We start from the raw sequence: 26,653 nt of genomic DNA on the forward strand, positions 1-26,653 counted from the left end.
CGCCCCCCCCCCCCCAATGGTCCGCCCCGCTCGCCCTCCTTCCCCTCCGCCCCCTGGGACGGCCCCGGCCCGGCTGGAGGGGAGGGGCGCGGTCTGACGCCATTGCGCCGCGCTGGCCCGGGCCCCTCCTCCACCCGAGCCCCCGGCTTGGGCCTAGCCATGGAGGCGCTGAGGCCCGTCCCGGCGGTACCCTCCGCGTCGTTGGCCCGGCCGGCGTGCCTCTGAGCGCGTGCAGAAGGCGCCCGCCTGGCCCCGGGGAGCGGCTTTCTCCCGGAAAGGGCGCGGGAGAGTCGGAAGGAGTCGCCAACCTCCAGGTAGGGAAATAAGCAGGATTGGCACTCCAGATGGTATGGACTACAATTCCCATCAGCCCCTGCCAGCATGGCCAATTGGCCATGCTGGCAGGGGCTGATGGGAATTGTAGTCCATACCATCTGGAGTGCCAAAGGTTCGCCACCAAATTTCGTAGCAGAAGAGTTCGTGCTTATAATATGGCACAATATATTGCATATTATATAGCTTTGCATATATTGCATATATTGCATATTATATAGCATATTAAACTGGAGCATGGCAAGTCTTGACTGACTGCAAAAACTATGATTTCCAGTTAGCAACTGTATTTACTGTTCCATCACCTCGGATCAGTTGCAAAAAAACCCCCTTGGGTCTTGGGGCACTTTTACAGATTGACAAAAGTGTCACCCTTGATATAAGCTTTTGTGTGTTGGCGCGAGGTTAGAGTCTTATGCAGGTATCATCTTTGGAAAGAAACGGGGGGGACGTTTCTTGGTGTGCAGCTAAAAGCTACAAGGAAAGGTCCGCCTGAAAAAAAAGTTACAGGGAAAAGCTCAGCCAAAAGAGGCATATTCCGCATTTAACCCACAGTTGTGTTTAAAGTGTTCCTATGCTACCCTCTCCCTGCTCCTCCATTGCAAAGTGTGTCAGTTACATGCTTCCACACACTGCACCAGCATGTCAGTTACATGCTTCCATACATTGCACATTCCATACATTGCACAATTACACACCCAACTTTTGTTTCTTCTGTAAGTCGTGTTTGCTTCCTACAGGCAGCCTGGTGTTTGTGATAGTGGAACTCTCTGAGAATCCTGACAGTAGTGGATTCTGTGCTTTGTGGGGTTTCTTGCTCTGCAGGTGCCCTGCTTTGACCACTGTACTTCTGGAACCAAGTTGCCAATATTCCTTATGTAGGGGTGTCTGCTCTAATTTTACCTTCTCGTGGCAGAGCCGGTGGAACTATGGCACCCCTGCTTGGCTTACACGTCTGACTCTTCACTTGCGACTGACCATGGGCCGGAAGGCTGAATCCAAGGAGATCCCCGTCCAGGTGGCTGTTCGCATTCGACCCCTGCTGCCTAAGGAACAGTTGCGTGGCCACCAGACTTGCCTGCGAGGAGACCCGGAGACAAAGGAAGTAACCCTAGGGCACAATCGCCATTTCCACTTTGATACTGTCTTAACCGAATCCGCCAGCCAGGAGTCCGTATATGCCATTTGTGTCCAGCCGCTGGTGGAGGCCTTCTTCCAAGGTTTCAATGCGACTGTTTTTGCTTATGGCCAGACAGGGTCTGGCAAGACCTACACCATCGGAGAAGTTACTGTCTGTAAGTTCTGTTGTCCTCTACTGCGTTAATTTCTGAGCTCTCCCTTTTCCTTGTCCATTAAATGTGAATGCTAGCATTTAGAAACTTGGTATGTAAATCTTGGCTGGTTTGGAACCCAAACAAGAAAATTTTTTTTGCTTTGAAGAGTCTTCATGCCAACCTGTTGCTTGCTCCAACTGTTTAGGGTTGTCTTCAGGCAGCATTTACTACCCATGTTCAGAAAGTGAACTTTTAAAAATGTTCCATAAATTTTAATCACTTTTGTTGTTGTTGCTGCTCTTACAGCAATGTCAGTCTGCATTAGCAGCAACATAAAAGGCTGGAGAGGTTCCTGTGTAATAATGCAATACTTTCAATCCACCTTCAGTGCACTTTGAAGCTGGTTTTTACTGTGCAGAATAGCAAACTCCACTTGCAAACAGTTGTGAAAGTGCATTATTCTGCATGTGCAGAAGGAGACATATAGTAGCACTGTGATAGAGATGACCAGGTCTGCCTTATGTGGTACCATCGTCTCTGTATGTACACGGGATCGGGTCATTATTTCCCATTGCAGCAAAGTTGCCATTTGGACCAGTTGTGTAAATTAGCTCTCCCATCTTGACATTTTTGCTGGCAACAGGATCGTTTCCTCCTGAGATCCAGCGTGGTTTAGTGGTTAAGAGCGGGTGTGCTCTAATCTGGAGGAACTGGGTTTGATTCCCTGCTGTGCTGCTTGAGCTGTGGAGGCTTATCTGGTGAATCAGATTAGCTTGTGCACTCCAACACATGCCTGCTGGGTGACCTTGGGCTAGTCACAGAGCTCTCTCAGCCCCACTTACAGGGTGTTTGTTGTGAGGGGGGAAGGGAAAGGAGTTTGTAAGCCCCTTTGAGTCTCCTTACAGGAGAGAAAGGGGGGGATATAGATCCAACTCTTCTTCTTCCTCTTCTTACGCTTGTTACTGCCAGTGATACCCCCATCCTCCCAACTGTGTTGATGTTTCTCTTGGCCAGCCTCCATCAATGAAGATGAGCAGGGCGTCATCCCCCGAGCCATGGCTGAAGCCTTCAGACTCATGGACGAGAATGATTTATTGGACTACACCGTCCGTATTTCTTACCTGGAAGTGTATAAGGAGGAATTCTGGGACCTCCTGCAAGTGGAGACGGCGAGCAGAGACATTCAGATACGAGAAGACGACAAAGGCAACATTGGTACGTGTGGATAAGTTGCTGTTCCTCTTGTTTTCCTGATAGTCCCTTTTAGAACTTGTTTTAGGACTGTTGGTTTCAGTTGCAAAACTGTCATACCCCAGCGTGGTGTAGTGGTTAAGAGCAGTAGACTGTCATCTGGAGAACTGGGTTCGATTCCCCACTCCTCCACATGAGTGGCAGACTCTGATCTAGTGGATTAGATTTGTTTTTTCACTCCTACTATTCTGCTGGGTGGTTTTGGGCTTGTCACGGTTCTCTCAGAACTCTGCTCAACCTCACAAGATGTCTGTTGTGGGGAGAGGAAGAAGAAGAAAAAGAGTTTGGATTTATACCTCCCCTTCTCTCCTGTAAGGAGACTCAAAGGGGCTTACAATCTCTTTTCCCTTCCCCTTCCCCGACAACAAACACCCTGTGAGGTAAGTGGGGCTGAGAGAGCTCCAAAGAACTGTGACTAGCCCAAAGTCTCTCTGTTGGCATGTATTGGAGTGCACAAGCTAATCTGGTTCGCCAGATAAGCCTCCACAGCTCAAGTGACAGAGCAGAGAATCAAACCTGGTTTTCCAGATTAGAGCGCACCTGCTCTTAACCAGTACATCATTCTGGCTCTCAGTGACCCCTGCGGAATGGAAGGGAAAGGAGTTTGTGAGCCACCCTGGGTCTCCTTGCCAGAGAGAAAGGTGGGGTATAAATCCAGACTCTTCGTCTTCATCATCCTTTTTAATCCTTGGTGTTCCTCTCTCCTTGCAGTGTTGTATGGGGTCAAGGAGATTGAAGTGGAGGGCTTGGATGAGGTTGTGAGTCTGCTGGAAATGGGCAACACGGCCAAGCACACCGGTACCACCCACATCAACAAAACATCCAGCCGCTCGCACACCATCTTCACCGTGACAATGGAGCAGCGCCGGAGCACTGGGCGCCTCACCCTTCAAGACAAGGCCTTGGTTCCAGTCCCTGGCCAAGTCCTGACCTCCAAGTTCCACTTTGTCGACTTGGCCGGCTCGGAGCGGGTGGTGAAGACGGGCAGCACCGGGGAGAGGCTCAAGGAGAGCATCCAGATCAACAGCAGTTTGCTGGCGCTGGGCAACGTCATCAGTGCCTTGGGGGACCCCCGCCGGAAAGGCAGTCACATTCCTTACCGGGATTCCAAAATCACCAGGTAGGTCGACCCTGGCTATGTGGTTCTGGTGCGGTGGTTCTCAACCTTCCTAATGCCGTGACCCTTTAATACAGTTCCTCATGTTGTGGTGACCCCCAACCCTAACAGTTATCCATTTTACAGATGGAGAACACTGATGCAGAGAGTCTTAGGCGACCCCTGTGAAAGGGTTGTTTGACCCCCAAAGGGGTCCCGACCCCCAGGTTGAGAACCACTGTTCTGGTGGGTTTTCCAGGCTGTGTGGCCATGGTCTGGTAGATCTTGTTCCTAACGTTTCACCTGCATCTGTGACTGGCATCTTCAGTGTGTAACAGACTTCCCTCTGTGATACACCCCTGAAGATGCCAGCCACAGATGCAGGCGAAACATTAGGAACAAGATCTACCAGACCACGGCCACACAGCTCGGAAAACCCACCAGAACCAGTTAAATCCGGCTGTGAAAGCCTTCGACAATACACTGGCTTTGTGACTTCTCCTGTCTGCACAAAGTCACACTTCTGTACATTTTGGTGAGCAGTTGCTTTAAGCCTTGATGGCCCTCCTTAATTATTTCTAAATTTCTGATATGGATTCACCAGCTTGTTATCTCTGTTGCTTTGGCAACAGTTAGCTCCAGGCTACCCCGATCTCATCAGATCTCAGAAGCTATACCCTGTTCAGGATAAATATGACAAGAGATTTGTGAATTCCTCCACCATTTCCTGGACTATCTTTGTTCTAGGATGCTCTGCTTGAAGAAGAAGAAGTTTCTGATTTAGATTTACCAGTTTGTGATTTGGATTTACCAGCTTGTTATCTCTCTTGCCCTGGCCTGGAGAGCTCCACGCTACCACGATCTCATCAGATCTCAGAAGCTAAGCAGGGTCAGCCTTGGAAAGCATTTGGATGGGAGACGCCCAGGAACACCAGCGTTGTGGCATGGAGGCAGGCAATGGCCATCCACTTCCAAACATCTCTTGCCTCGAAAACCCCATAAGCATGCACACACACACTCACTCACTCAAATACACACAAGTTTCTGATTTAGATTTAGCAGCTTGTTATCCCTGTTGATGTTATGCTGGGAAAAAACCTCAAAGAACCTTTGGATTGCTCAGGGTTCTCAGTCCTTTGTGGAAATTTGCCGTTGCCAGGATGTAAAAACAGATCGGTCGGATTCATCGTTCAAACGTGTTGCCTCCAGCGAAATCCTTGCCCACTCAGTGGAAATGAACCATCTGTTTTTTGTTGCTAGGTGGGTTGAGCTCCTGGAGATAGAAAACACCCTCCACGGAATGAGAGGAGCTTGGCTCTTACTGCCGTGAGCGCGGAGGCTTTAATAGCCATAAGCCCTAGCATGGAATTGTGAGAAAGACAACTGACTCATTCATTGGTGTTTTGTTCTGCCAATGTGACCCCCGTAGAGCTCTCATGATAAAATAGGTTTCATTAGTGAGCTGGTGGACCTCGCTGGTTTGAAACTAGTTTCAGAAATGATTTGCAGTATTCCATGGTTGATATTATGTCCATAAGTGCCATCAAGTCACACATGACATATGTTGATCCCAGCAAGGGGATTCCAGTGCAGTTGGGAAGCAGAGGTGGTTTGCCACTGCCTTCTTTTGCACAGCCTTCCTTGGTGGTCTCCCATTCTGAGATAGGGCTATTCCATTTTGAGATAGGACTATACCATGCCAATTTCCCTTTTTTGGGTGATATTAAATGTGGCTAAGATGATTGCTAATGGTACTTTGCACCTCCACATGTTGGGATTCATGTTTTTGTCCATTCAGTCTGAGTCCCAGCAGCGGAATGGCATCCTTATTTTTATTCTGCTCACTCCTTTAGGATCCTGAAAGACTCCCTCGGTGGGAACGCTCAGACTGTGATGATTGCTTGCGTCAGCCCTTCCTCCTCTGACTTCGACGAGAGCTTGACGACGTTGAACTACGCCAGCCGTGCTCAGAACATCAAGAACAGGGCAGTGGTGAACTGCCGCAAGGAAGCTGAGCCAGTGGCGGAGCTGCGGCTGCAGATCAAGAGCCTGCAGAGGGCGACGGAGCAGCGTCACCGCGCAGAGACCCGTATCATCAACCGCTCTGACCTGGCCCCCAAGCGCCCCTCGCAGGACCGCACCACCCGCTTGCTGGCGGAGTGCTCCCACTACAGGACGTGCACCGATGCTGCCTACCGGCTCATGACGGAGTTGCAGGAAGAAGGCAACCTGACTGTGGATCAGATCCTGCGTGTGAAGGAGTGGCTGTGCGTTGTGGAGAGCGAGAGGAGCGGGCTGAGCTCGGCCTCCGGCTTAGACAGTGGAATTGAGAGCACTTCAGCAGATGACCGGAACCACCAGGTACAACAGGGGCGTAACAAGGCAAACTGGAGCCCTGGGCAAAACCTGATGCCTCCCCATAGGCAGTGGAAGGTGGTGGAGCTCCCCCGTCCTCCTCCCCTAATGGCTTGTGGCTTCCCCCCTCCCTGCCGACTGAACTTAGGTGCCCCCCCTTACTGGCGAAATGGCGCGAGATGCGGGGGGCAGGCAAGCGACAGCAGGCAGAGGCAGCATCCAGGGGAGACCAGCGCAGTAGGTGGGTCGGCCAGGTGCATGTGTGCCCCTGACTGCTAGTCCTGCCACCCAGCTGCACGGCTTGGCGGTTCGGCTTGGCCCGAGCTGAGCTGGTTCGGAGGCGCTAGGAGGGCCAACGACCCGAGCCCGCCCCCTCCAAACTCTGCGCGATCCGAACTTGCGGTAACATCTGAGATTCTCTGATGCGTTTTTACCAGCGTTTTTACCAGCATCTGGAAGTGAACAACCACCGTGCCTGTTTGGGCACTTTTGAAAATGAAGAATGATGCACTTTCAAGAGAGCCAGCGTCGTGTAGTGATTAAGAGCAGATGGATTCTAATCTGGAGAATCGGATTTGATTCCCCACTCCTCCACCTGAGTGGCCGAGGCTTATCTGGTGAACTAGATGTGTTTCCACACACCTACATTCCTGCTGGGTGACCTTGGGCTAGTCACAGTTCTCTCTGAACTCTCTCAGCCCCCCCCCCCCTCCACCTCAGAAGGTGTCTGTTGTGGGGAGAGGAAGGGAAAGCAGCTTGTAAGCCGCCTTGAATTTCCTTAAAGGAGAGGAAGGTGGGGTATAAATCCAAACTCTTCTTCTTCTTATATGATTAAAGGAGTTGAAAGAAAGACGGGATTTCCTGGCAAGCATAGGGATTCTTGACTCCATACTCCCCCCTACTGGTTCCATAGCTCATCAGGTTAGCTAATGGGAATATTCTTATCTCTGGTAAACAGAGGCATTGCTTGAGTTCCAACATTGCCCCAAGCCCTTGTTAAAGAAGATGAATTGTGGTTCAGTAGTTCAGTGTCTGCCCTGACCTGGATGGCCGGGGTTAGCCTGATCTTATCAGATCTCAGAAGCTAAGCAGGGTCAGTCCTGGTTAGTATTTGGATGGGAAACCAACCAAGGAATACTGGGGTCACTGTGCAAAGGAAGATGATGGCAAACCACCTCTGTTAGTCTCTTGAAAACGCTACTGGGTTGCTGTAAGTCAGTGGTGGCAAACCTTTGGCACTCCAGATGTTATGGACTACAATTCCCATCAGCCCCTGCCAGCATGGCCAATTTGCTGGCAGGGGCTGATGGGAATTATAGTCCATAACATCTGGAATGCCAAAGGTTCACTATCACGGCTGTAAGTCCTCTGCGACTTGACAGCACTTTACACACACACAGTGGCATACATCTGAATGGTCCAACCTCCAATTGTGGTGGACTGGCAGACTACAGTCAGAAAGTCTGCCGTGAAGTAGAGTTTGTCCTCAACAGAAAAACAGAGGGCACTTCCGCACGTGCAGAATAATGCACTTTCAAGCCACTTTCACGATTGTTTGCATGTGGTTTTTGCTATTCCGCACAGTAAAAATGCAGCTGCAAAGTGGATTGAAGAAAAGAAGGGACATTTGGAGGTGGTTGCCATTGCCTGCCTCCACATGAAAGAACTGTGACTGGCCCAGGACCACCCAGCAGGCTTCATGAGGAAGAAACTCTCCCAGAGTTATGTTAGATGAGGACAGAGGAGATTTGAGTTCAAATTCACCGTGGTCCAATGAGCCATGAAGTTCAGAAGAAGAAGAGGAGGAGGAGGAGTTTGGCTTTATACCCCACTTTTCTCTCCTGTAAGGAGACTCAAGGTGGGTTCCAAACTCCTTTCCCTTCCTCTCCCCACAACAGACACCTTGGGAGGTGGGGGGGCTGAGAGAGTAGGGAAAAAACTGTGACTAGCCCAAGGTCACCCAACAGGAATATAGGAGTTCAGAAACACATCTTGTTCACCAGTCAAGCCTCCACCACTAAGGTGGAGGAGTGGGGAATCAAACCCGGTTCTCCAGATTAGAATCCATCTGCTCTTAATCACCACACAACGCTGGCTCTCTTGAAAGTGCATCATTCTTCATTTTCAAAAGTGACCAAACAGGCACGGTGGTTGTTTACTTCCAGATGCTGGTGTTTCCCCAGGGCAAGAGTAGATGGAAAGAGAAAAGAAATCAAAGAGTCTGTGTGGAGAAGTTCAGTGTGGTGCCTGAATTGATTGACAAGATGACCTGGGAATGAACTGAGCCTTGTTAAAGAGAGCGTGAAGCTGAAGCCCCCCACATTTCTCTTCCCATGTAGACAGTGTCCTGCGTGAACACCATTGTTGCCCCAACTTGAGGTAGCCATTGCAGCCCCCCAGAGGGACTCCCTGAAGCCCGTCCTGAAATTCAGGGTGGGCTCGTTCTGCTGGTTTGAAGAGAGCAAGTGATGAGGAACGTTCCCCTGTCTGTGGCAGGCGGCTGTGCGCAATAAAGCCCAGATTGTCTACACCATTTAGCTAAACACGCATCATGGGTCTAATTGGAATGTGTTGGCCATTGTCTTCTCACCATTGGTCTTTGTCCCCTGCGAGATTGAAGAGCCCGTTAGCTGCAGTAATTTCTCCCCACAACAGAGCGCATTCATTGTGACGGCAGAGCGCCAGGGTGTTTCTGCAAGCGCTAATTGCACTTTTCCTAAAGTTTCTGAGGCCGCGACGGTCCAGAGATCAAGGAACGCATCGCAAAGTGAGGCGAGGTCTTATCTGGACTGACTGATCTTCACCTGGATGGCCCTGGCTAACCTGATCTCCTTTGATCTAGGAAGCTAAGCGGGGTCAGCCCTAGTTAGTAATTGGACGGGAGACCACCCAGGAATACCAGGGTTGCTACACAGAGGAAAGCAAACCACCTCGGAATGTCTCTTGCCTTGAAAACCCTGCAGGGCTGCTGTGCGTCTGCTGAAATTTACCAGTTCTTTTCACCACCGAGACTGGAAATGCTAGAAAAAGATGGAAGGGTTGGATTTAACCCCCCTGTTTCTCTCCTGTAAGGAGGCTCAAAGGGGCTTGCAAACCCTTTTCCCTTCCCACTCTCTCAACGGACACCCTGTGAAATAAGTGGGGCTGAGAGAGCTCCAAAGAGCTGTGACTAGCCCAAGGTCGCCCAGCTGGCATGTGTTGGAGTGCACAAGCTAATCTAGTTCCCCAGATAAGCCTCCACAGCTCAAGTGGCAGAGTGGGGAATCAAACCTGGTTCTCCAGATTAGAGTGCACCTGCTCTTAACCACTACACCACGCTGAAAGGGAGCCATTGGCATAAGATATGGGGTTAGATCCAGCTAAAATGTTCCAGTGGATGAATTGAACTTTTCTTCTGCTCCCTTGTGTTAGGTCCTGGTACACCGTTCAATAAAATGGACTTTAGATATAAAATTAATAGTCTTTATTGGGTTGTCAGCAGAGACTCCAACTGCAAGAAGCCAGATCTAGGAGTCTGGCTTTCTGCAAACATATTTATTCCTTTCAGTTTCCTGCTCAAACACTCTCACCCATCTTCCTACAGCAGTGGTGGCGAACCTATGGCACGGGTGCCAGAAGTGGCACTCAGAGGCCTCTCTGTGGGCACACACAGAGTCCCCCCTCACCCCACCCCCACACATCAGCCTGAGCCGCTGGGCTCGATTATTAGCATTAAACCTAAGACCTAGTTTTGGGGAAGCAGCAGCAGCAGAAGGCCATTGCTTTCACCTCCTGCATGTAAGCTCCCAAGTGGGCCACTGCGAGTAGCAGATAGCTGGATTAGATGGACTCTGGTCTGATCCAGCAGGCTTGTTCTTATGCTCTTAGTAAGGTACATGTAAAGGAGGCCCAGGTGCTGCCTGGGCCTTGACCGGTGTGGGACCAGGGAGGGCAGGAGCCATGCCTGACACTGTGAGCTCCACAAAATGCTGCGTTTAGGGGACCAGAGGAATGACACGGAGAAAATTTGAAGCAGGAAGGGGAATTGGTGGAAATGCAAGACCCCTGTTTGGTCCATCTGGCTGTGCCGTATCCATGGTTGCAGATGCTGTGCCTCATCTTTTCCCTCTGCGGAAAGGCAGCAAGGGTGTTCCGAAGGCGGTGTGGGAGCACAACCCATTTTCTGTTTTCTCTTCAGCAGGAAGGCCATCCAAAGGGATCTGAAACAGTCAGAGAGGACTCTCTGGCGAGGCTGGAGAGACAAATGGAACGGTTAGAAGAAGAGAACCGAGATTTCCTCGCCGCCCTCGAGGATGCCATGGAGCAGTACAAACAGCAGGTATCATTGGCTAGCAGCCAGTGTGGTGTACTAGTTAAGAACAGTTGAATCTGGAGAACCAGGTTTGATTCCCCACTCCTCCACACAAGTAGGAAGCTCTTATCTAGTCAACCAGATGTGTTTCTGCACTCCTACATTCCTGCAGGGTGACCTTGGGCTAATCACAGTTCTTTGGAACGCTCTCAGCCCCACCTACCTCACCAGGCATCTGTTGTGGGGAGAGGAAGGGAAAGAAGCTTGCAAGCTGCCTTGAGTCTCCTTACAGGAGAGAAAGGCAGGGTATAAATCCAAACTCTTCTTCTTCTTCTATTTGGACAAAATGCTCTTTCTCTCTTATGCAACTGTGTCTCATATTCACACCATGGGCACTTGCAATGCCCACTGAATATCTTCCCAGCTAATATCAGTCAGTGTTACCTCCTCAGTTCCCACTGATCTTTATTCATCCACATCTGTTTGATAATCTGCCCAACTTGGATACTATCCTACCTATACCTAGGTTAGCAGAAGGGAGTGCATTGCATCTTAACAATGTAAATGCTGTCCTGTACTCGGAATTATCAAGCTCATGGGGCTCATGTCAAGTAGAACATTTTTTACTCTAGTCAAATCATGTTGACTTTCTACTTCTGCTATTCTTTGCTTCAGCAGTGCCTCAGCCTGAGTATAAGCCATCTTCACAACAAAATGTTGGGAAAAACCACAATAACCTGATTTATTCCTCACCATTCTCAATCCGGGAGATAAAAGTCTCCTGAAATGTTGAACAGACCGGTCGGTTTGGGAGAAATTTCCGTTTCAACCAGTGTAAACAGCATCTGTCTCTCTCCTTGCAGAGCGACAAGTTACAGGAGCAACAAGATCTCATCTGTGAACTACACAAATGCCTGCAGGTGGAAAGGCCGAACTCAGGAGTGCCCGAACTGCTGCAAAGTCTCTACCTGGTTCAACTTGGCCAGAGACCTCACACAGCACCCATGGGTGCTGCCCAGCCTCCCCCCTGGCCCAAGCTTGGCCTTCCCGACCACAACAAGGTTTGTGGGGCTTTCTGTGGCAACCTGTGCCGACGCTGTATGCGTTTTATTGCTTTGTCAGAGTCATTTTCGGGGACCGGCCTTGACTTTTCTCCCTGCTCCATCGTTTAAATAAATTCAGGCACAAAAGAAGCTGCAGAAGAGAGTTACTGCAGTCAGAGACCATCCATAAAACTTTGAATAAACTGAGCCTAGAAAGTTTCTATTCTTAAGGCGCAGTTGCAAACACGATGGCACACTGCAGTTTGCATTGCATTGAGGAGTAATTTGGAGTTTCTATTCTTAAGGCGCAGTTGCAAACACGATGGCACACTGCAGTTTGCATTGCATTGAGGAGTAATTTGGAGCTCATCGGTTTCATAGGTTTTTGCACAAAAGAGGAGGTCGTTTGCAACCATTGCATTTCCTAGTGCGAAGGTTCTGGTTGGTTAGTGAATAAGTTCCTTGACTGGGCTTGCTCTGGGGTGTGTCTAGTAAAGGGCTAGTAAACAGACTAATAATCATGGTGCCTCTGATCCTGGGCAAAGAGGATTTAATAAAGAAGGAAGAACTGACATTCTTGGGAGGTCCAAACCTAAGGAATGTTCCCTTTGAGAGGATGAGTAATCTCTAAGCTGAGGCAAAATGCACCTTCGCCACTAAGCGTCTCCATTCTCTTTTCCTCTGTATACAGCTCTGCAGTCCCCCAGATTACAGTGGAACGGGCCATCAAAGTTGCCCTCAAGACTTGGAATCTGATGATGAAATATGGAGGCAGGAACTTGACCAGACTCCAGAGGAGGCAGCCCCAGAGGCTGAAGAAGAGGAGGAGGAAGGAGAGCGTGAGCAGACGCAGCCCCTTTACCGGCGCAGGTGAAACGAGCATGCTAGTTTGCCTGGCTTGCATTGCAAAGGGCACATATTCACTCCCTAGCATCTGAAGGTTTCTTTGGGCTGAGATGTGAAGGATAAGAGGGTTTGTCCTAAGTCAGGGCCCTTTTTCCTGTAATGTACCAAGACCAGAGTTCTTCATCCAGATACTCTCAAACAGCTGAGTTTTTAAAAATTTTATTAAAAGGAAAGAAAAAGAAACAATACAAATAGCTCTCTCTCAGCTCTAAACAGTTTCAAGAATCAAAGGCAATACAATTCAAGGCATGACTTGAATGAATTCCTGTAGAAAGTCTGAATTGAAAATATCTAGCCGCTTGTCAGAGTTCTTTTATAGCATCTTCTCTTCTAGTCCGGGAAGAGGGAGATGACCCCCACCTGATCACTCTTGGTAATTAAGACCTATCTGGCAGGTTTAGGAGGTGGCCTTGTAAAATCTAATTTCCATTATGTAAACACAAACACAGTTTGCAACTTCAATGAGAGGCAAAAGATTGCGTTGTTTAAGACCTAGCCAAACAAGATAAACGATCTCTAAGTAAACTTAAAGGAATCATTCCTCCCCCCCCCCTTCTTTCATCCGTCCTCTGGAATCATGTGTAATCCCTGTCTTAAAGTTGATCCTTTTGTGCCATTTTAGAAATGGAATCCACTGGATCAGAGAGAAGATTTCAAGCAACGGAGGCAGAGAACGGAACAAAAGCAACCCAGTGTTGATGCAGGAGGAACCTCCAGAAATATCCAAAGGTAGACTCTTTCAATTTAACCAGGAGAATCAGGGGAAGAGCTCCCATTTGGTATTTCTAAGAATTCTGCAGAATGAAAACAACGGTCAGGGCTCTTGGTTTATAGCGTGAAATAGTACACAAGCTGACCAAAACTAGAAGTTGGATGGAAAAGCAAGAGCAGATAAGACTTGACACATCTGCTAAGAGCCAGCGCGGTGTAGTAGTTAAGAGCAAGTGGATTCTAATCTGGAGAACCGGGTTTGATTCCCCATTCCTTCACGTGAGTGGCAGAGGCTTATCTGGTGAACCAGATGTGTTTCTGCACTCCTACATTCCTGCTGGGTGACCTTGGGCTAGTCACGGTCCTCTCCGAACTCTCTCAGCCTACCTCCCTAGGTATTTGTTGTGGGGAGAGGAAGGGAAAGGAGCTTGTAAGCCACCTTGAGTTTCCTTACAGGAGAGAAAGGTGGGGTATAAATCCAAATTCTTCTTCTTTGACATGGAGCTGCGGGAGGGAACGTGTTCCTCAGCTGCCTCTGCTGCTGCTACCCTACACATAGCTTACCTGAGTAAGCTGCCTCTGCTGCCACTACCCTACACATAGCTTACCTGAGTCAGACATTTCAGAGTTGGGGAGTGGTGCTGGAGACCAGAACTTTGGAGTTGGCTCCAAATGACAAGGAGCCCGTGAGATATCTTTCCTGCAGTTCCAAAAATACCATCTTCTCTCTTTGGCTCCCACTGAAGCTCAGCATGGTGTGGTGGTTAAGAGTTGTGGACTCTAATCTGGAGAACCAGGTTTGATCCCCCACTCCTTCACCTGAAGCTTGCTGGGTGACCTTGGTCCAGTCACAGTTCTTTCAGAACCTTCTCAGCCCATGTAGAGGCAGACAATGGCAGATCCCAGCATGGTGTTGTGTTTAAGAATGGTGGACTCTGATCTGGAGAACTGGATTCGATCCACAATCCTTCCACATGAAGCCTGCTGGGTGACCTTGGGCTACAGTTCTCTCAGAACTCTCTCAGCCCTGCCTACCTCACAAGGTGTCTGTTGTGGGGAGAGGAAGGGAAAGGAGTTTGTAAGCTGCTCTGAGACGCCTTAAAGGCAGAGAAAAGCAGGGTGTAAAAACCAACTGTTCTTTTCCTATCCAAGGCTTGCTGTTGCGTCCATAAGAGAAAGCATGAAGCAGTGGTATAGGAGGTTAAGAGCTCGTGTATCTAATCTGGAGGAACCGGGTTTGATTCCCAGCTCTTCCGCCTGAGCTGTGGAGGCTTATCTGGGGAATTCAGATTAGCCTGTACACTCCCACACACGCCAGCTGGGTGACCTTGGGCTAGTCACAGCTTCTCGGAGCTCTCTCAGCCCCACCTACCTCACAGGGTGTTTGTTGTGAGGGAGGAAGGGCAAGGAGATTGTAAGCCCCTTTGAGTCTCCTGCAGGGGAGAAAGGGGGATATAAATCCAAACTCCTCCTCCTCCTCCTCCTCCTCTTCTTCTTCTTCCCTTAGTGCCCCAATTTTTTCAGGGAGAGCTTCACCATAAGGATTGTGGCTGGCACACACTGTGGCTGAACGCAGCCAAACTTGTGCATTCTGGCATTGTAAAGCATGTTTCTGTATTTAAGATCTGACTTTTCATTGCCTGCTGAACCCAAGTCTAGTAGTATGCCTGCATCTACATCTAAATTTCACATGTATTCATTGAGAGCTTTCTGTTCCTTTCCCAGCTGAGACGGGAATCTTGCACATGTGAATTTCCATTTTTTGCAGTCGCAGTGGACGGCAGGAAACCAGAGCCGGTCAACGTCGGAGAAGGCTGTTCGGGGAAAGGTTCGGAGTGGCGGCTGGTACAGGCTCAGCAGAAAATCCGTGAGCTGGCCATCAACATCCGCATGAAAGAAGACTTGATCACGGAACTTATCAAGACAGGTGAAAGGCTGACCAACTCTTACCTGTGCCGGGTCTCTGTAACACGCAAAATTCCAAATCCCGAGAGCTCAATCCAAATGTGCCCTTGTGGCTGAGAGCCAGGACCAATATTCTGCTGGTTTTCTAGCTTGGCTTAAGGTGGTTTTGGGACTCTCAAGTGATGCTTCTGTTACTCCTTCCTCCTATGTCATTTCCTGGTAAAAGGTATGGAATCCTTGCCCTATGAAAGAGAGGCTTAGGGAGCTGGGGATGTTTAGTCTGGAGAAGCGAAGGTTAAGGGGGGACATGATAGCTATGTTTAAATATCTGAAGGGATGCCATGTCGAAGAGGGAGCAAGCTTGTTTTCTGCTGCCTCAGAGATTAGGACACGGAGCAATAGATTCCAGGTGCAGCAAAAGAGATTCCACCTAAACATTAGGAAGAACTTTCTGACTGTCAAGGCTGTTTGACAGTGGAATTCACTGCCTCGGAGAGTGGTGGAGTCTCCTTCTTTGGAGGTTTTTAAACAGAGGCTGGATAGTCATCTGTCGGGAGTGCTTTGATTGTGTGTTCCTGCATGGCAGGGGGTTGGACTGGATGGCCCTTGTGGTCTCTTCCAACTCTATGGTTCGTTGTTCCCCATTATCTAGCATACAAACCTCTTTCCCGACTTGTAATTTTCTCTGATGCTTCCTTGGAATCCAAGCGCTTCAGCTTCCGTTGTCGCCTGGTTCTCCTGAGAGTCAGAAGCCAGCCTGGTCCTCCAGTGGCAAATTCAGAGCTCTCTCGCCCGTTGCAGGCCGGCACGCACAGACCATGAATAAGCAGTATTGCCAGAAGATCTGCGAGTTGGAGCAGGAGGCGGAGCAGGTGCGGGTGGAGCTGGGCGACAGCCAGAGGCAGCTGCAGGAACTGGAAGGCAAAGAGCCCCGAGATGCTGGGGAGAAACGGAAGCTGCAAGAATACCGCAGCAAAGTGGCGGCAGCTCAGAGTAAGGCCAAGGTGAGCTCAGAGAATGTGTCGAGATGGTCAGGTTATGAATTAAAATGTCCTGAATGTTTGCATAAAAGTAACAATGCAAAATCACATGTTGAAGAAGAAGTGTTTGGATTTATATCCCCCCAGTTCTCCCCTGTAAGGAGACTCAAAGGGGCTTACAAGCTCCTTTCCCTCCCTCCCCCCCACAACAAACACCCTGTGAGGTCACCCAGCTGGCATGTGTTGGAGTGCACTAGCTAATCTGGTTTACCAGAGAAGCCTCCACAGCTGAAGTGGCAGGGCGGGAAATCAAACCCGGTTCCTCCAGATTAGAGTGCACCTGCTCTTAACCACTGCGCCACTGCTGCACCCTCCCAAAGCAAAGGAAAGGACGCAATACTGACTTTGGGAAACTGAGGATCCGATTGAGTCCAAGGCAACTTCCTGTGTCTTCCGGGAGCAGGTGCTGCAGGAGAAGAAGCAGGCAACTGAGAGGCTGGCGTCTCTCTCCACTCGAAGTGAGACGCGGGTGCAGGAGCTGGAGAGGCACGTGCAGCTGATGCGGCAGCAGCAGGGGCAGCTCCAGAGGCGGCTGCGGGAGGAGGTGGAACAGAAGCGGCGCTTAGAAACGGAGATGCACCGAGGGCAGCATCGGGTCAAGGTAAACGCAGCTGGTCAGAGAGTGCCAGTGAGATGCAATGGGACGGGCCCTAAGGCTGGGCAGGGGGAACTGTCCATCTCAAGCGGCAGGTCAGCCTTTTAAAAAAACAGTTTTCCGTGCCTTAAAATATTTAACATTTTATAATGCAGCAAGCTGTAAAGCTGCAGCCTTACATCTTGGGCCTTTCCGTTCCCTCCTCAGAGGGACTTTTAGATTGCTGACGTGGTGTTTTGTGCGCTGTTTTAAATGGTTTTAATGTGAAATTTAGAGCCCTAATTTTATTATATTGTATGTATTTATTGAATGTGCTCTTGTTATTTTAGATTATATCAGTTGTTGTACACCACCCAGAGCCCTCCAGGGGTGGGCGGTATAGAAGTCAAATAAGAAAGAAAGAAAGAAAGAAAGAAAGAAAGAAAGAAAGAAAGAAAGAAAGAAAGAAAGAAAGAAAGAAAGAAAGAAAGAAAGAAAGAAAGAAAGAAAGAAAGAAGCCAGTTACTATGGGTGGGGAAAGGATTGGAGCTATATTCTGTCTCAGATAAAGATGTTAGTATGGTCATTTGAGAAAGAAGAAGAATAAGAGTTTGGATTTATACCCCACCTTTCTATCCTGTAAGGAGACTCAAGGTGGCCTACAAGCTCCTTTCCCTTCCTCTCCCCACAACAGACACCTTGTGAGGTCGGTGGGGCTGAGAGAGTTCTGAGAGAACCATGACTAGCCCAAGGTCACCCAGCAGGAATGCAGGAGTGTGGAAACACATCTGGTTCACCAGATAAGCCTCTGTCACTCAGGTGGAGGAGTGGGGAATCAAACCCTTTTCTCCAGGGTAGAATCCCCCTGCTCTTAACCACTATACTACGCTGGCCCATAGATTAAACTCTCTGCTGTGTGTTCCTTTTGGTCTGATAGTGTCCCTCCCCTTCCTTCTCCCAGGAACTGGAGCTGAAACACGAACAGCACCAGAAGATCCTGCGCCTCAAAACAGAGGAGATCGCTGCCTTCCAGAGGAAGCGCCGGAGTGGGAGCAACGGCTCAGTTATCAGTCTGGAGCAGCAGCAGGTAAAGAACAGCGGTGGCTTTCTTGCTGTGCGACATCAAGCAACTATTAGATCAATTCATATTCTTCTCTAAAATCTCTAAAACCAAAGTAGCCAAGACTGTTCTGCTTAGGAAGTCAAATGCTGGGCCCACAGATGCATGCTGGATTTAATACTCCCCTCTCCTCTCTCAGCTATATAGATATTTTTCCTTATTATTCTCACTCTTCACTGGTCATTTTTCTAATTCATTTAGCACGTCTTCAAGACACCAAATTCCCATGCCCACTTTGGGTTTAGACCCCAGCGACAGCTGTTTTTTAGGCCCCTTCCGCACTTGCAGAATAATGCACTTTCAGTTCACTTTGCAGCTGTGCGGAATAGCAAAATCCACTTGCAAACAATTGTAATAGTGAATTAAAAGTGCATTGATTGTGGTGGGTTTTCCGGGCTGTGTGGCCGTGGCCTGGTGGATCTTGTTTCTAACGTTTCACCTGCATCTGTGGCTGGCATCTTCAGAGGTGTATCACAGAGAGAAGTCTGTTACACACTGTGTCCAGTGAGAAGGGAATGTGGCTGGCACATTCTGGCACATACACTTACTGATTGGTTCCCCTTGGGATATGGACGATATACATTCCCTTCTCACTGGACACAGTGTGTAAGACTTCCCACTGTGATACCCCTCTGAAGATGCCAGCCACAGATGCAGGCGAAACGTTAGGAACAAGATCCACCAGACCAGTGGGTTACCAGCCAGCACTGCTTGGATGGACCAAAGGAAAAGGGTTCTTTGTTTTCTCTTTGGTAATACGGCGGCGGCAGGGGGAGTTGGGTGGGGGGTGGGGAGACTGTCGGGGACCAGGTACCGCATTGTGGTGGTACGCCACTGCTTTTCCCTTGTAAAAAGAATCCATCTAACAAGGCTTCTCTGGCTGTCCCCTCAGAAAATTGAGGAGCAGAAAAAGTGGTTGGATTCAGAGATCGAGAAAGTCCTCGAGCAGCGCCGGGCCTTGGAGGAGTTGGAAGATGAGCTGACAAAACGCGAAGCTATCGTGGTGAAAAAGGAAGCTCTCCTTCAGGAGAAGAGCGGTCTGGAAAATAAGAGGCTTCGCTCGAGCCAGGTGGGGTCGGCCAGCTATTTTGTTTTCTGCGTCTGAAGTATAATCATTTCATCTTTTCAACAAATGTTATCTGCAGAACTGAAGGGTAGTCTATTGGTAAAGGCATGCCAGCATGGTGTAGTGGTTAAGAGCAGGTGCAGTCTAATCTAGAGAACCTGATTTGATTCCCCACTCTGCCATTTGAGCTGTGGAGGCTTATCTGGTGAACTAGATTAGCTTGTGCACTCCAACACATGCCAGCTGGGTGACCTTGGGCTTGTCACAGTTCTTCGGAGTTCCCTCTGCCCCACTTACCTCACAGGGTGTTTGTTGTGAGGGGGGGGGAGAGAAAGGAGTTTGTAAGCCCCTTTGAGTCTCATTACAGGAGAGAAAGGGGGGGATATAAATCAAACTCTTGTTCTACATGTTGGCACACCAAAATGCCTTACCATCTAGAGTCTTGCAAGGGAGATATCTTAAGATAACCTCCTCTGATAGTGTAAGTTATAGCGCAGATAGTGTAAATACTCTGTATTATGTGACTTTCGAATGAAACTATTTTACTGAGGCTAGAAATCTTTTTAAGAGAGCCAGCATGATGTAGGGCTTAAGAACAGCGAACCTTAATCTGGGGAACTGAGTTTCTGTACTATATCTACTCTAACTTTTTAGCCTGTAATTCAAAAAGAAAGAACAAATTGGAGCTGTTTATTCCATGCCAAAATCCAATGCAAAGAAGCTACCATATTTGCTTCTGCTTGGAATTAAGTAGGGTCAACTGGGAATCATCTCCTCTGAAACACAAACATAATATGAGGGAAGATGGAAGAAAATCCCTTTGGAAGAAAGGCTATGTGACTGTTCATAAAAAGAGATTGATACCATGGAACTTATGTCCTTAGGTGTCCTTCGCTTGATAAGCCTCACAAAGATATTTTGGGCCCAACATTGGAGGGACTTGCTGGTAGTAATTACAAGAATAAATTAAGATAGTTGTTAATGGGGATAGATCTTAATACTACATTGTCAGTTGCTAGATTTTGTTTAAATCTTTGTAAAATGAGGAATTTTGAAAAAAAGAATTAAGGGGTCTTGTGATTTTGTTAAAATAGGCTGTGACAATTGCCATCTCAAGCTTTTGCTATCTCAGTTGTATTCTGCTGTTGAAATACAGCAAGATCGATGCTTTAACTATATTTTATACTAGTCATTTAATATGGATTTTAAAACTTCGACTGTTTAAATTGTATTTTAAACGTTTGGTCTAAGACTGTAAATATCATCTTCTTCTACATAAGGGTCAGTGAATGCGTAGAGGCTTGGGGTAGAAGCTGATTAATTTTGTATGGGCCGATTCCTTCTCTCCCTGCTTCAGGCGCTGAATGATGACATCATGCGGGTGTCCAGCCGTCTGGAGTACCTGGAAAAGGAACTGATGCAGAAGAACGGGCAGCTTTGCCACAGCAGCGGCAAAGACCAGCAGCAGATCCGGCAAGAAATTAACAACCTGCGTCAAGAGAAGGACCAGTTGCTCAAACAAAGGCTGGAGATAGACAAGAAGCTCCGGCAGGGCACCTTGCTGTCCCCCGAGGTGAATTGGCTACGGAGACTTTGCTGGGCGGCTTTGGGCAAATCTCAACCCGGCCTCCGTTCTGCAAAAGGGACTGCAAATCACTTTATCGAAGCAGAAATAAGCGCCTGCTAGAACACCATTTGAGAGCCAGTGTGGTGTAGTGGTTGAGAGCAGGTGCACTCTAATCTGGAAAACCGGATTTGATTCCCCACTCTGCCACTTGAGCTGTGGAAGCTTATCTGGTGAACCAGATTAGCTTGTGCACTCCAACACATGCCAACTGGGTGACCTTGGGCTAGTCATAGTTCTTTGGCGCTCTCAGCCCCACCCACCTCACAAGGTGTTTGTTTTTTGGGGTGGGGAAGGAGCTTGTAAGCCCCTTGGAGTCTCCTTACAGGAAAGAAAGGGGGGATATAAATCCAACTCTTCTTCTCTCTTTCGTGTCTGCTTTTAGGAGGAGCGGATTCTTTTCCAGCTGGATGAAGCTATCGAGGCTCTGGACGCCGCGATCGAGTACAAAAACGAGTCGATCACTTGCCGGCAGCGGGTCCTGCGATCCTCCGCCAGCCTTCTGTCCCAGTGTGAGATGAACCTGATGGCCAAACTCAGCTACCTCTCGTCCTCGGAGACCCGGGCGCTGCTTTGCAAGTACTTTGATAAGGTATGGGGTTGGAACGAACTGTTGTGTCCCAATTTGGAATCTATCCTAAATTATTTTTCTAGGTGCATTTTAGTTTTACCAAAAGGACCCCCAACATATATATGTGAGCAGGGCGTGAGCTCCTGCCTATTAGAGCTCGTGTCAATCTAGGCTAGGGGTAGGGAACCTTTAACACTCAAAGAGCCATTTGGACCCATTTTCCACGGGAAAAGAAAACACTTGGAGCCGCAAATAATTTTTGACATTTAAAATAAAGATAACACTATATATATATATATATAGGGGTTTTTTTAACCTTTTACTCTGCTCATTCTGAGAAGCGCATGGATGTGCCTGCCCTGCTGCCTGCAGGGCGGGCAAGGATGGGGCCGGCGGCTCGGCTCGTGGAGCCACAGTGCAAGGGCAGAAGAGCCACATGTGGCTCTTGAGCCGCAGGTTCCCTACCCTGATCTAGGCCTATTAAAATTCGGGATAAAACATATGTCTAACTCAGGCAGTATATTTTCCAAACTATACTTTGAATCAATCTTAAGAACAGACACGACGCGACTTTCCCACAATAATAATATTCAAGTTTATTAGCCTATCCCAGATTCCATACTCTAGTAAAGTATTTGATCTGAGGAACTTGGTATTCCAAACTGATGCACAGAGCGATAGATATGTTCCAGTGTGGTGTAGTGGTTAAGAGCAGGTAGATTCTAATCTGGAGAACCGGGTTTGATTCCCCACTCCTCCACCTGAGTGGCAGAGGCTTATCTGGTGAACCAGATGTGTTTCCGCACTCCTACATTCCTGCTGGGTGACCTTGGGCTAGTCACAGTTCTCTGGGAACACACTCAGCCCCACCTGCCTCACAATGTGTCTGTTCTGGGGAGAAGAAGGGAAAAGAACTCTCCTTACAGGAGGGGAAGGTGGGATATAAATCTAACCTCTTCTCCCTCTTTGTTTAAGAAGTTTAAATGAAGGGCACTGGAGATTAGACTATTTGGTAACAATCACAAAACAAAAGCCTCATAGTGGCTTTTACTCAACTGTGCTGTCAAACAATATCATCATTGTGCTTGCTTCGGCAGCACATATACTAAAACAATATCATCTGTCTTGCTTGTTGTCTGTTGGGTTTTTAAAACTTAACTTTTAACGCGTTCATCAAGTTTGACATTGTTCTGGCCAGGTGGTGACCCTCCGAGAGGATCAGCACAAGCAACACATTGCCTTTTCTGAGCTTGAGATGCACCTGGAGGAGCAGCAGCAGTTGGTGCTCTGGCTGGAGGTGGCCCTGGAGCGCCAGCGCTTGGAGATGGACCGCCGGCTGACTCTGCAGCAGAAGGAGCACGAACAGAACATCCAGCTGCTGCTGCAGCAGAGCCAAGGTAAACGAAGGCTCTCAGAGGGTGTCGGCTTCATAGAATCAAGTTGAAAGAGACCCCAAGGGCCATCAAGTCCAACCCCCTGCAATGCAGGAACACACAATCAAAGCACTCCCAACAGATGGCCATCCGGCCTCTGTTGAAAAATCTCCAAATAAGGAGACTCCATCCCACTCCCAGGTAGTACATTCCACTGTCGAACAGCCCTGACTGTCAGGAAGTTTTTCCTGATGTTTACGTGGAATCTCTTTTTCTTCCCCTTGAACCCATTACTCCTGGTCCCAGTCTCTGGAGCAGCAGAACACAAGCTTGCTCCCTCACCAACAGGACATCCCTTCAAGTATCTAAACAGGGCTTCATCGCTCGGCTTTTGGACTCCTAGCCGATTTTTGCCTTTTCTTTTTTACACAGAGCACATGGAAGAGAGGCAGGCAACCAGTAGACTTCAGCTCCAAGGAAGGATCCAAGCCCTGGAGAAGGAGCTGGCCCACAGCATGTGGGTGAACCAAGAACTGAACCAGAAACTGAGCATGAGCCACCTGGGAGGTTAGTTGCGGAAGCAGCGACGTCTTTGTCGAAGGCTTTCACTGCCGGAATCACTAGGGCATTGTGGGTTTTCCGGGATGTGTGGCCATATTCCAGCAGAATTTTCTCCTGACGTTTCACCTGCATCTGTGGCTGGCATCTGCAGAGGATCTGATGGTAGTAAAGCAAGTGGAGTATATATACCAGGTCTGGACACCTGGGCCTCACTAATAGACTTGAGAACTTTGCAGTTGTTCTGTACTTCATCCAGAGCTGCCTGAGGTCGCTCAGATCCTACGCAGCCTACTGTGGTTCTCCAGTACCTGTACTGCTGGGCCCTTGGCCACTTTAGAGTTCAAGGTCTGGAAAGATGAGAAGGCCTCATCTTCATCATCCCGTGTCCCAGGCATCATCACTGGTGTCACGGGCAAACTCATGAAAAATGCTGGCCTTCTTACTATCATCAGATCCTCTGAAGATGCCAGCCACAGATGCAGGTGAAACGTCAGGAGAAAATGCTACTGGAAAACAGCCATGCAGCCAGTGGTGGGATCCAAAAATTTTAGTAACAGGTTCCCATGGTGGTGGGATTCAAACAGTGGCGTAGCGCCAGTGGGGCTGGGCGGGGCACGACGGGGGCATGGCTGGGCATTCTGGGGCGGGGCATTGCTGGGCGGGGCTGTGGCAAGGATGCAGCCACTGCGCCGGTCCTTGGGCGGGAAACGAATGCACACAGGCACAGGCTGCCACGCACACTGGTGCGCCTCCTGCTAGACTGCTTCAAGTTCTGCGTGCTACTGCTGAGAGGAGGGGCGTAACTAAGGCAAAAATCATGTGGCAAAATCACCAATTTGCAACCCCTTCTCGGCACACACAAATAATTAGTAACCTACTCTCAAGAACCTGTGAGAACCTGCTGGATCCCACCTGTGCATACAGCCCAGGAAACCCACAACACACTAGCAAAGTCTTTGTTTCCCTGCTCCTCCACGTGAGTGGCACTCTGGGAGGATCGGGTTTGATCCCCCACCCCTCCCCTCCCCTTGTGACTGACCTGAGGGAACAGGGCAAAAGGAAGGAGTTCTGAGGACTGGCCAGACAACGATCCAGTACTTCTCCCTGACTGCTTCAGCTTCAATCCAGAATGTCAGTTTAGCTTCTTTGTAGGTAATATAAGTGCTTGTACTGCCACTCACACGGTCAGGAGTTCAAACCCCCTGTGGGTCAGATATCTTGGCAGCTGCATCATGGTCAACTCAGCCATCCGTCCATTTCTTGGTCGGTAAATGAGTACCGAGCTCATAGCTAGTGGGTAAAGAATAGCCGGGGAAAGCAATGGCAAACTACCCCACAAAAGAGGCTTGTCTATGAAATCACTGCTCGCAGTGGCACCCCTGGGTCGGACACGACTGAAGGGGAAACTTTTCTTTAGGTAATATAAACTGCAGCAAAGGAGGCTAGAAATAGATTTCGATCAAAACGAAGGGAAAACGGAGGTATCTGCGGAGACTGTTGGAATTGGCGTCCGAATGATTTCCTGTTTTCCATGCTAGGAAAAGTGGAAGGCCCAACATGAAATTGATTGGAGCCAATCCTCAGTTTGCAAGACCTGAGCAAAGCTGTTTATAACGGAATGGAGAACATTCATTCAGAGTTGAAAGCAACTTGATGGCAATTAATACACACACATAAACATGCTCAGGGACTGATTTTTTCAGATCTGTGGCATCCCTTCTTATTGGGAATTCACCCCTGTTTGTAAGAGGTTAGAAGGTTTATACCATGGAACATTTCCCTCTTTTCTCTTATAGGAATGGAACGAAACGCAGCCGGGGATAGACCTGTTTCATTTAGGGTGCAAGATAACCTCAGCAATAATGGCATGCTGGAACCCCTGGAGAGGCACAGGGATGTATTGCATGCACCTTTGCCAGCCACCTGGAGGCGCTCTTCGCAGTCCTCTGCCAACATACCAATGCCAGAAGACCTTCACCAGAAAGATACCGACTTCCTGCTCCGATCTGGCCAGGCCAAGGAAGTGTCCCCACCCTTAAGCTTGGCTCCTGTTCTGAAATCCCGCAAAGAATTGTACAGAGGGGCCCTGAATGGTTTTCCTGGACTGTCTTGCCCAGCGATCATAGATGTCAGGAAATATCCACTCTAGAGATGTTCAGCTCAAAAGACTGATATTTTCCAGACATAAGGAAGCATCCCACCCCCCACCAGATCAGTATTGCCCATTAGCCCAGTTCTAAATACCAGTTTGGTATTTGGATCCAGATTTTTTCTAAAGTATTTGAGCGCGTTAAGTGCTATTAAGTCATCAGCTGCATTATTCCCCATGGGAAACCTTCCCAGTTTTTTGTAGAGCACTTGGCACCAAAATTGTAGCAGTGCTGGTGGTGCCCTGTCCATTAAAGAATCCCCAAATGTCAAGTGATCTGGGACCCTGAGCAACGCCCCTCCAGCCAGCCTCCATTGTTACCATTCCTTCTCTAACCAGAGCAAAGAACAGTCAGAGTCACAACGGCAACCAGTGGCCAAAAGTATCTTGAGGCAGGCAGAACCAAGAGGAAGAAGAGTTGGATTTATATCCTCCCTTTCTCTCCTACAGGAGACTCAAAGGGGCTGTCAAACTCCTTTCCCTTTGCCCCTCACAACAAACACCCTGAGGTGGGTGGGGCTGAGAGAGCTCAGAAGAACTGTGACTAGCCCAAGGTCAGCCAGCTGGCATGTGTTGGAGTGCACAAGCCAATTTGAATTCCCCAGATAAGCCTCCACAGCTCAGGCGGCAGAGCGGGGAATAGAACCCAGTTCATCCAGATTAGAGTACACCTGCTCTTAACCACTACACCACTGCTGCTCCTTGTATCCCACTTGTCTGTCCTGTGAGGAGTTTCAGGGTGGTTTATAAACTCCTTCCCTCCCTACCCCACAACAGACACCTTGTGGGGGAAGGAGGGGGGTTGAGAGAGTTCTCAGAGAACTGTGACTGTCCCAAAGTCACCCAGCAGGCTTCATGTGGATGAGTGGGGAAACAAGTCCAGTTTACCAGAAAAGAGTCCGCTGCTCATGTAGAGGAGTGGGGAAATAAACCCAGGTCTTCAGATTAGGTTTACCGCTTCCAACCACTACACCAAGCCCAAAGAACCAATGCAGAACCAGGGAACCTCAGCAGAAGAACAGGACAATATGGCAAGCCTAATGCAACAAATGTACACCCCGAGAATCCAGGCCAATGTTAAACCAGAGATCCCTCCAAACAACCCTGTATTGGAATGCTGTGGCAAGCCCAAGGAATGTAAAATCAGAAAATCCATGCCATCATACAATGCAAGAATCCGCCACCAGCCCAGCACAAACCAACATATGCAAACCATACAACATTGCAAGAAGAAGAGTTGGATTTATATCCCCCTTCTCTCCTGTAAGGAGACTCAAAGGGGCTTACGAACTCCTTTCCCTCCCTCTCACCACAAACACCCTGTGAGGTGGGTGGGGCTGAGAGAGCTTCGAAGAACTGTGATTAGCCCAAGGTCACCCAGCTGGCATGCGTTGGAGTGCACAAGCCAAT

General features: G+C 48.9%; 1 protein-coding gene across 2 annotated transcripts; it reads left to right on the forward strand.

The window, feature by feature from the left end:
* The first annotated feature begins 53 nt into the window (after positions 1–53).
* On the forward strand, positions 54–25,766 carry KIF7 (kinesin family member 7). Of its 2 annotated transcripts, none has more exons than XM_048481949.1 (19): positions 54–314; positions 1,250–1,628; positions 2,622–2,822; positions 3,570–3,978; positions 5,808–6,315; positions 10,487–10,627; positions 11,464–11,661; positions 12,335–12,513; positions 13,172–13,278; positions 15,029–15,187; positions 15,967–16,169; positions 16,609–16,806; positions 17,741–17,866; positions 18,792–18,968; positions 20,323–20,538; positions 20,975–21,181; positions 22,359–22,557; positions 22,966–23,100; positions 24,891–25,766. In XM_048481949.1, exons 2-19 carry the CDS (start codon positions 1,313–1,315, stop codon positions 25,241–25,243), a joined length of 4,032 nt encoding a protein of 1,343 aa, XP_048337906.1. In that variant the 5' UTR covers positions 54–314; positions 1,250–1,312; the 3' UTR covers positions 25,244–25,766. The 2 variants fall into 2 exon arrangements, with proteins under 2 accessions (XP_048337906.1, XP_048337907.1); XM_048481950.1 differs by having other exon boundaries at positions 10,490–10,627.
* The last annotated feature ends 887 nt before the right edge of the window (positions 25,767–26,653 follow it).

The sequence above is a fragment of the Sphaerodactylus townsendi genome, linkage group LG17, assembly GCF_021028975.2.
Source record: "Sphaerodactylus townsendi isolate TG3544 linkage group LG17, MPM_Stown_v2.3, whole genome shotgun sequence".
In the NCBI taxonomy this organism is placed as follows: Eukaryota; Metazoa; Chordata; class Lepidosauria; order Squamata; family Sphaerodactylidae; genus Sphaerodactylus; species Sphaerodactylus townsendi.

Bases quoted from the DNA above. Each gene is read 5' to 3' on its own strand.
- KIF7 (XM_048481949.1), top strand. From the start codon at position 1,313: ATGGGCCGGAAGGCTGAATCCAAGGAGATCCCCGTCCAGGTGGCTGTT. The intron at 2,823-3,569 runs GTACGTGTGGAT...CTCTCCTTGCAG, and splicing joins AGACGACAAAGGCAACATTG to TGTTGTATGGGGTCAAGGAG. The intron at 16,170-16,608 runs GTGAGCTCAGAG...TTCCGGGAGCAG, and splicing joins CAGCTCAGAGTAAGGCCAAG to GTGCTGCAGGAGAAGAAGCA.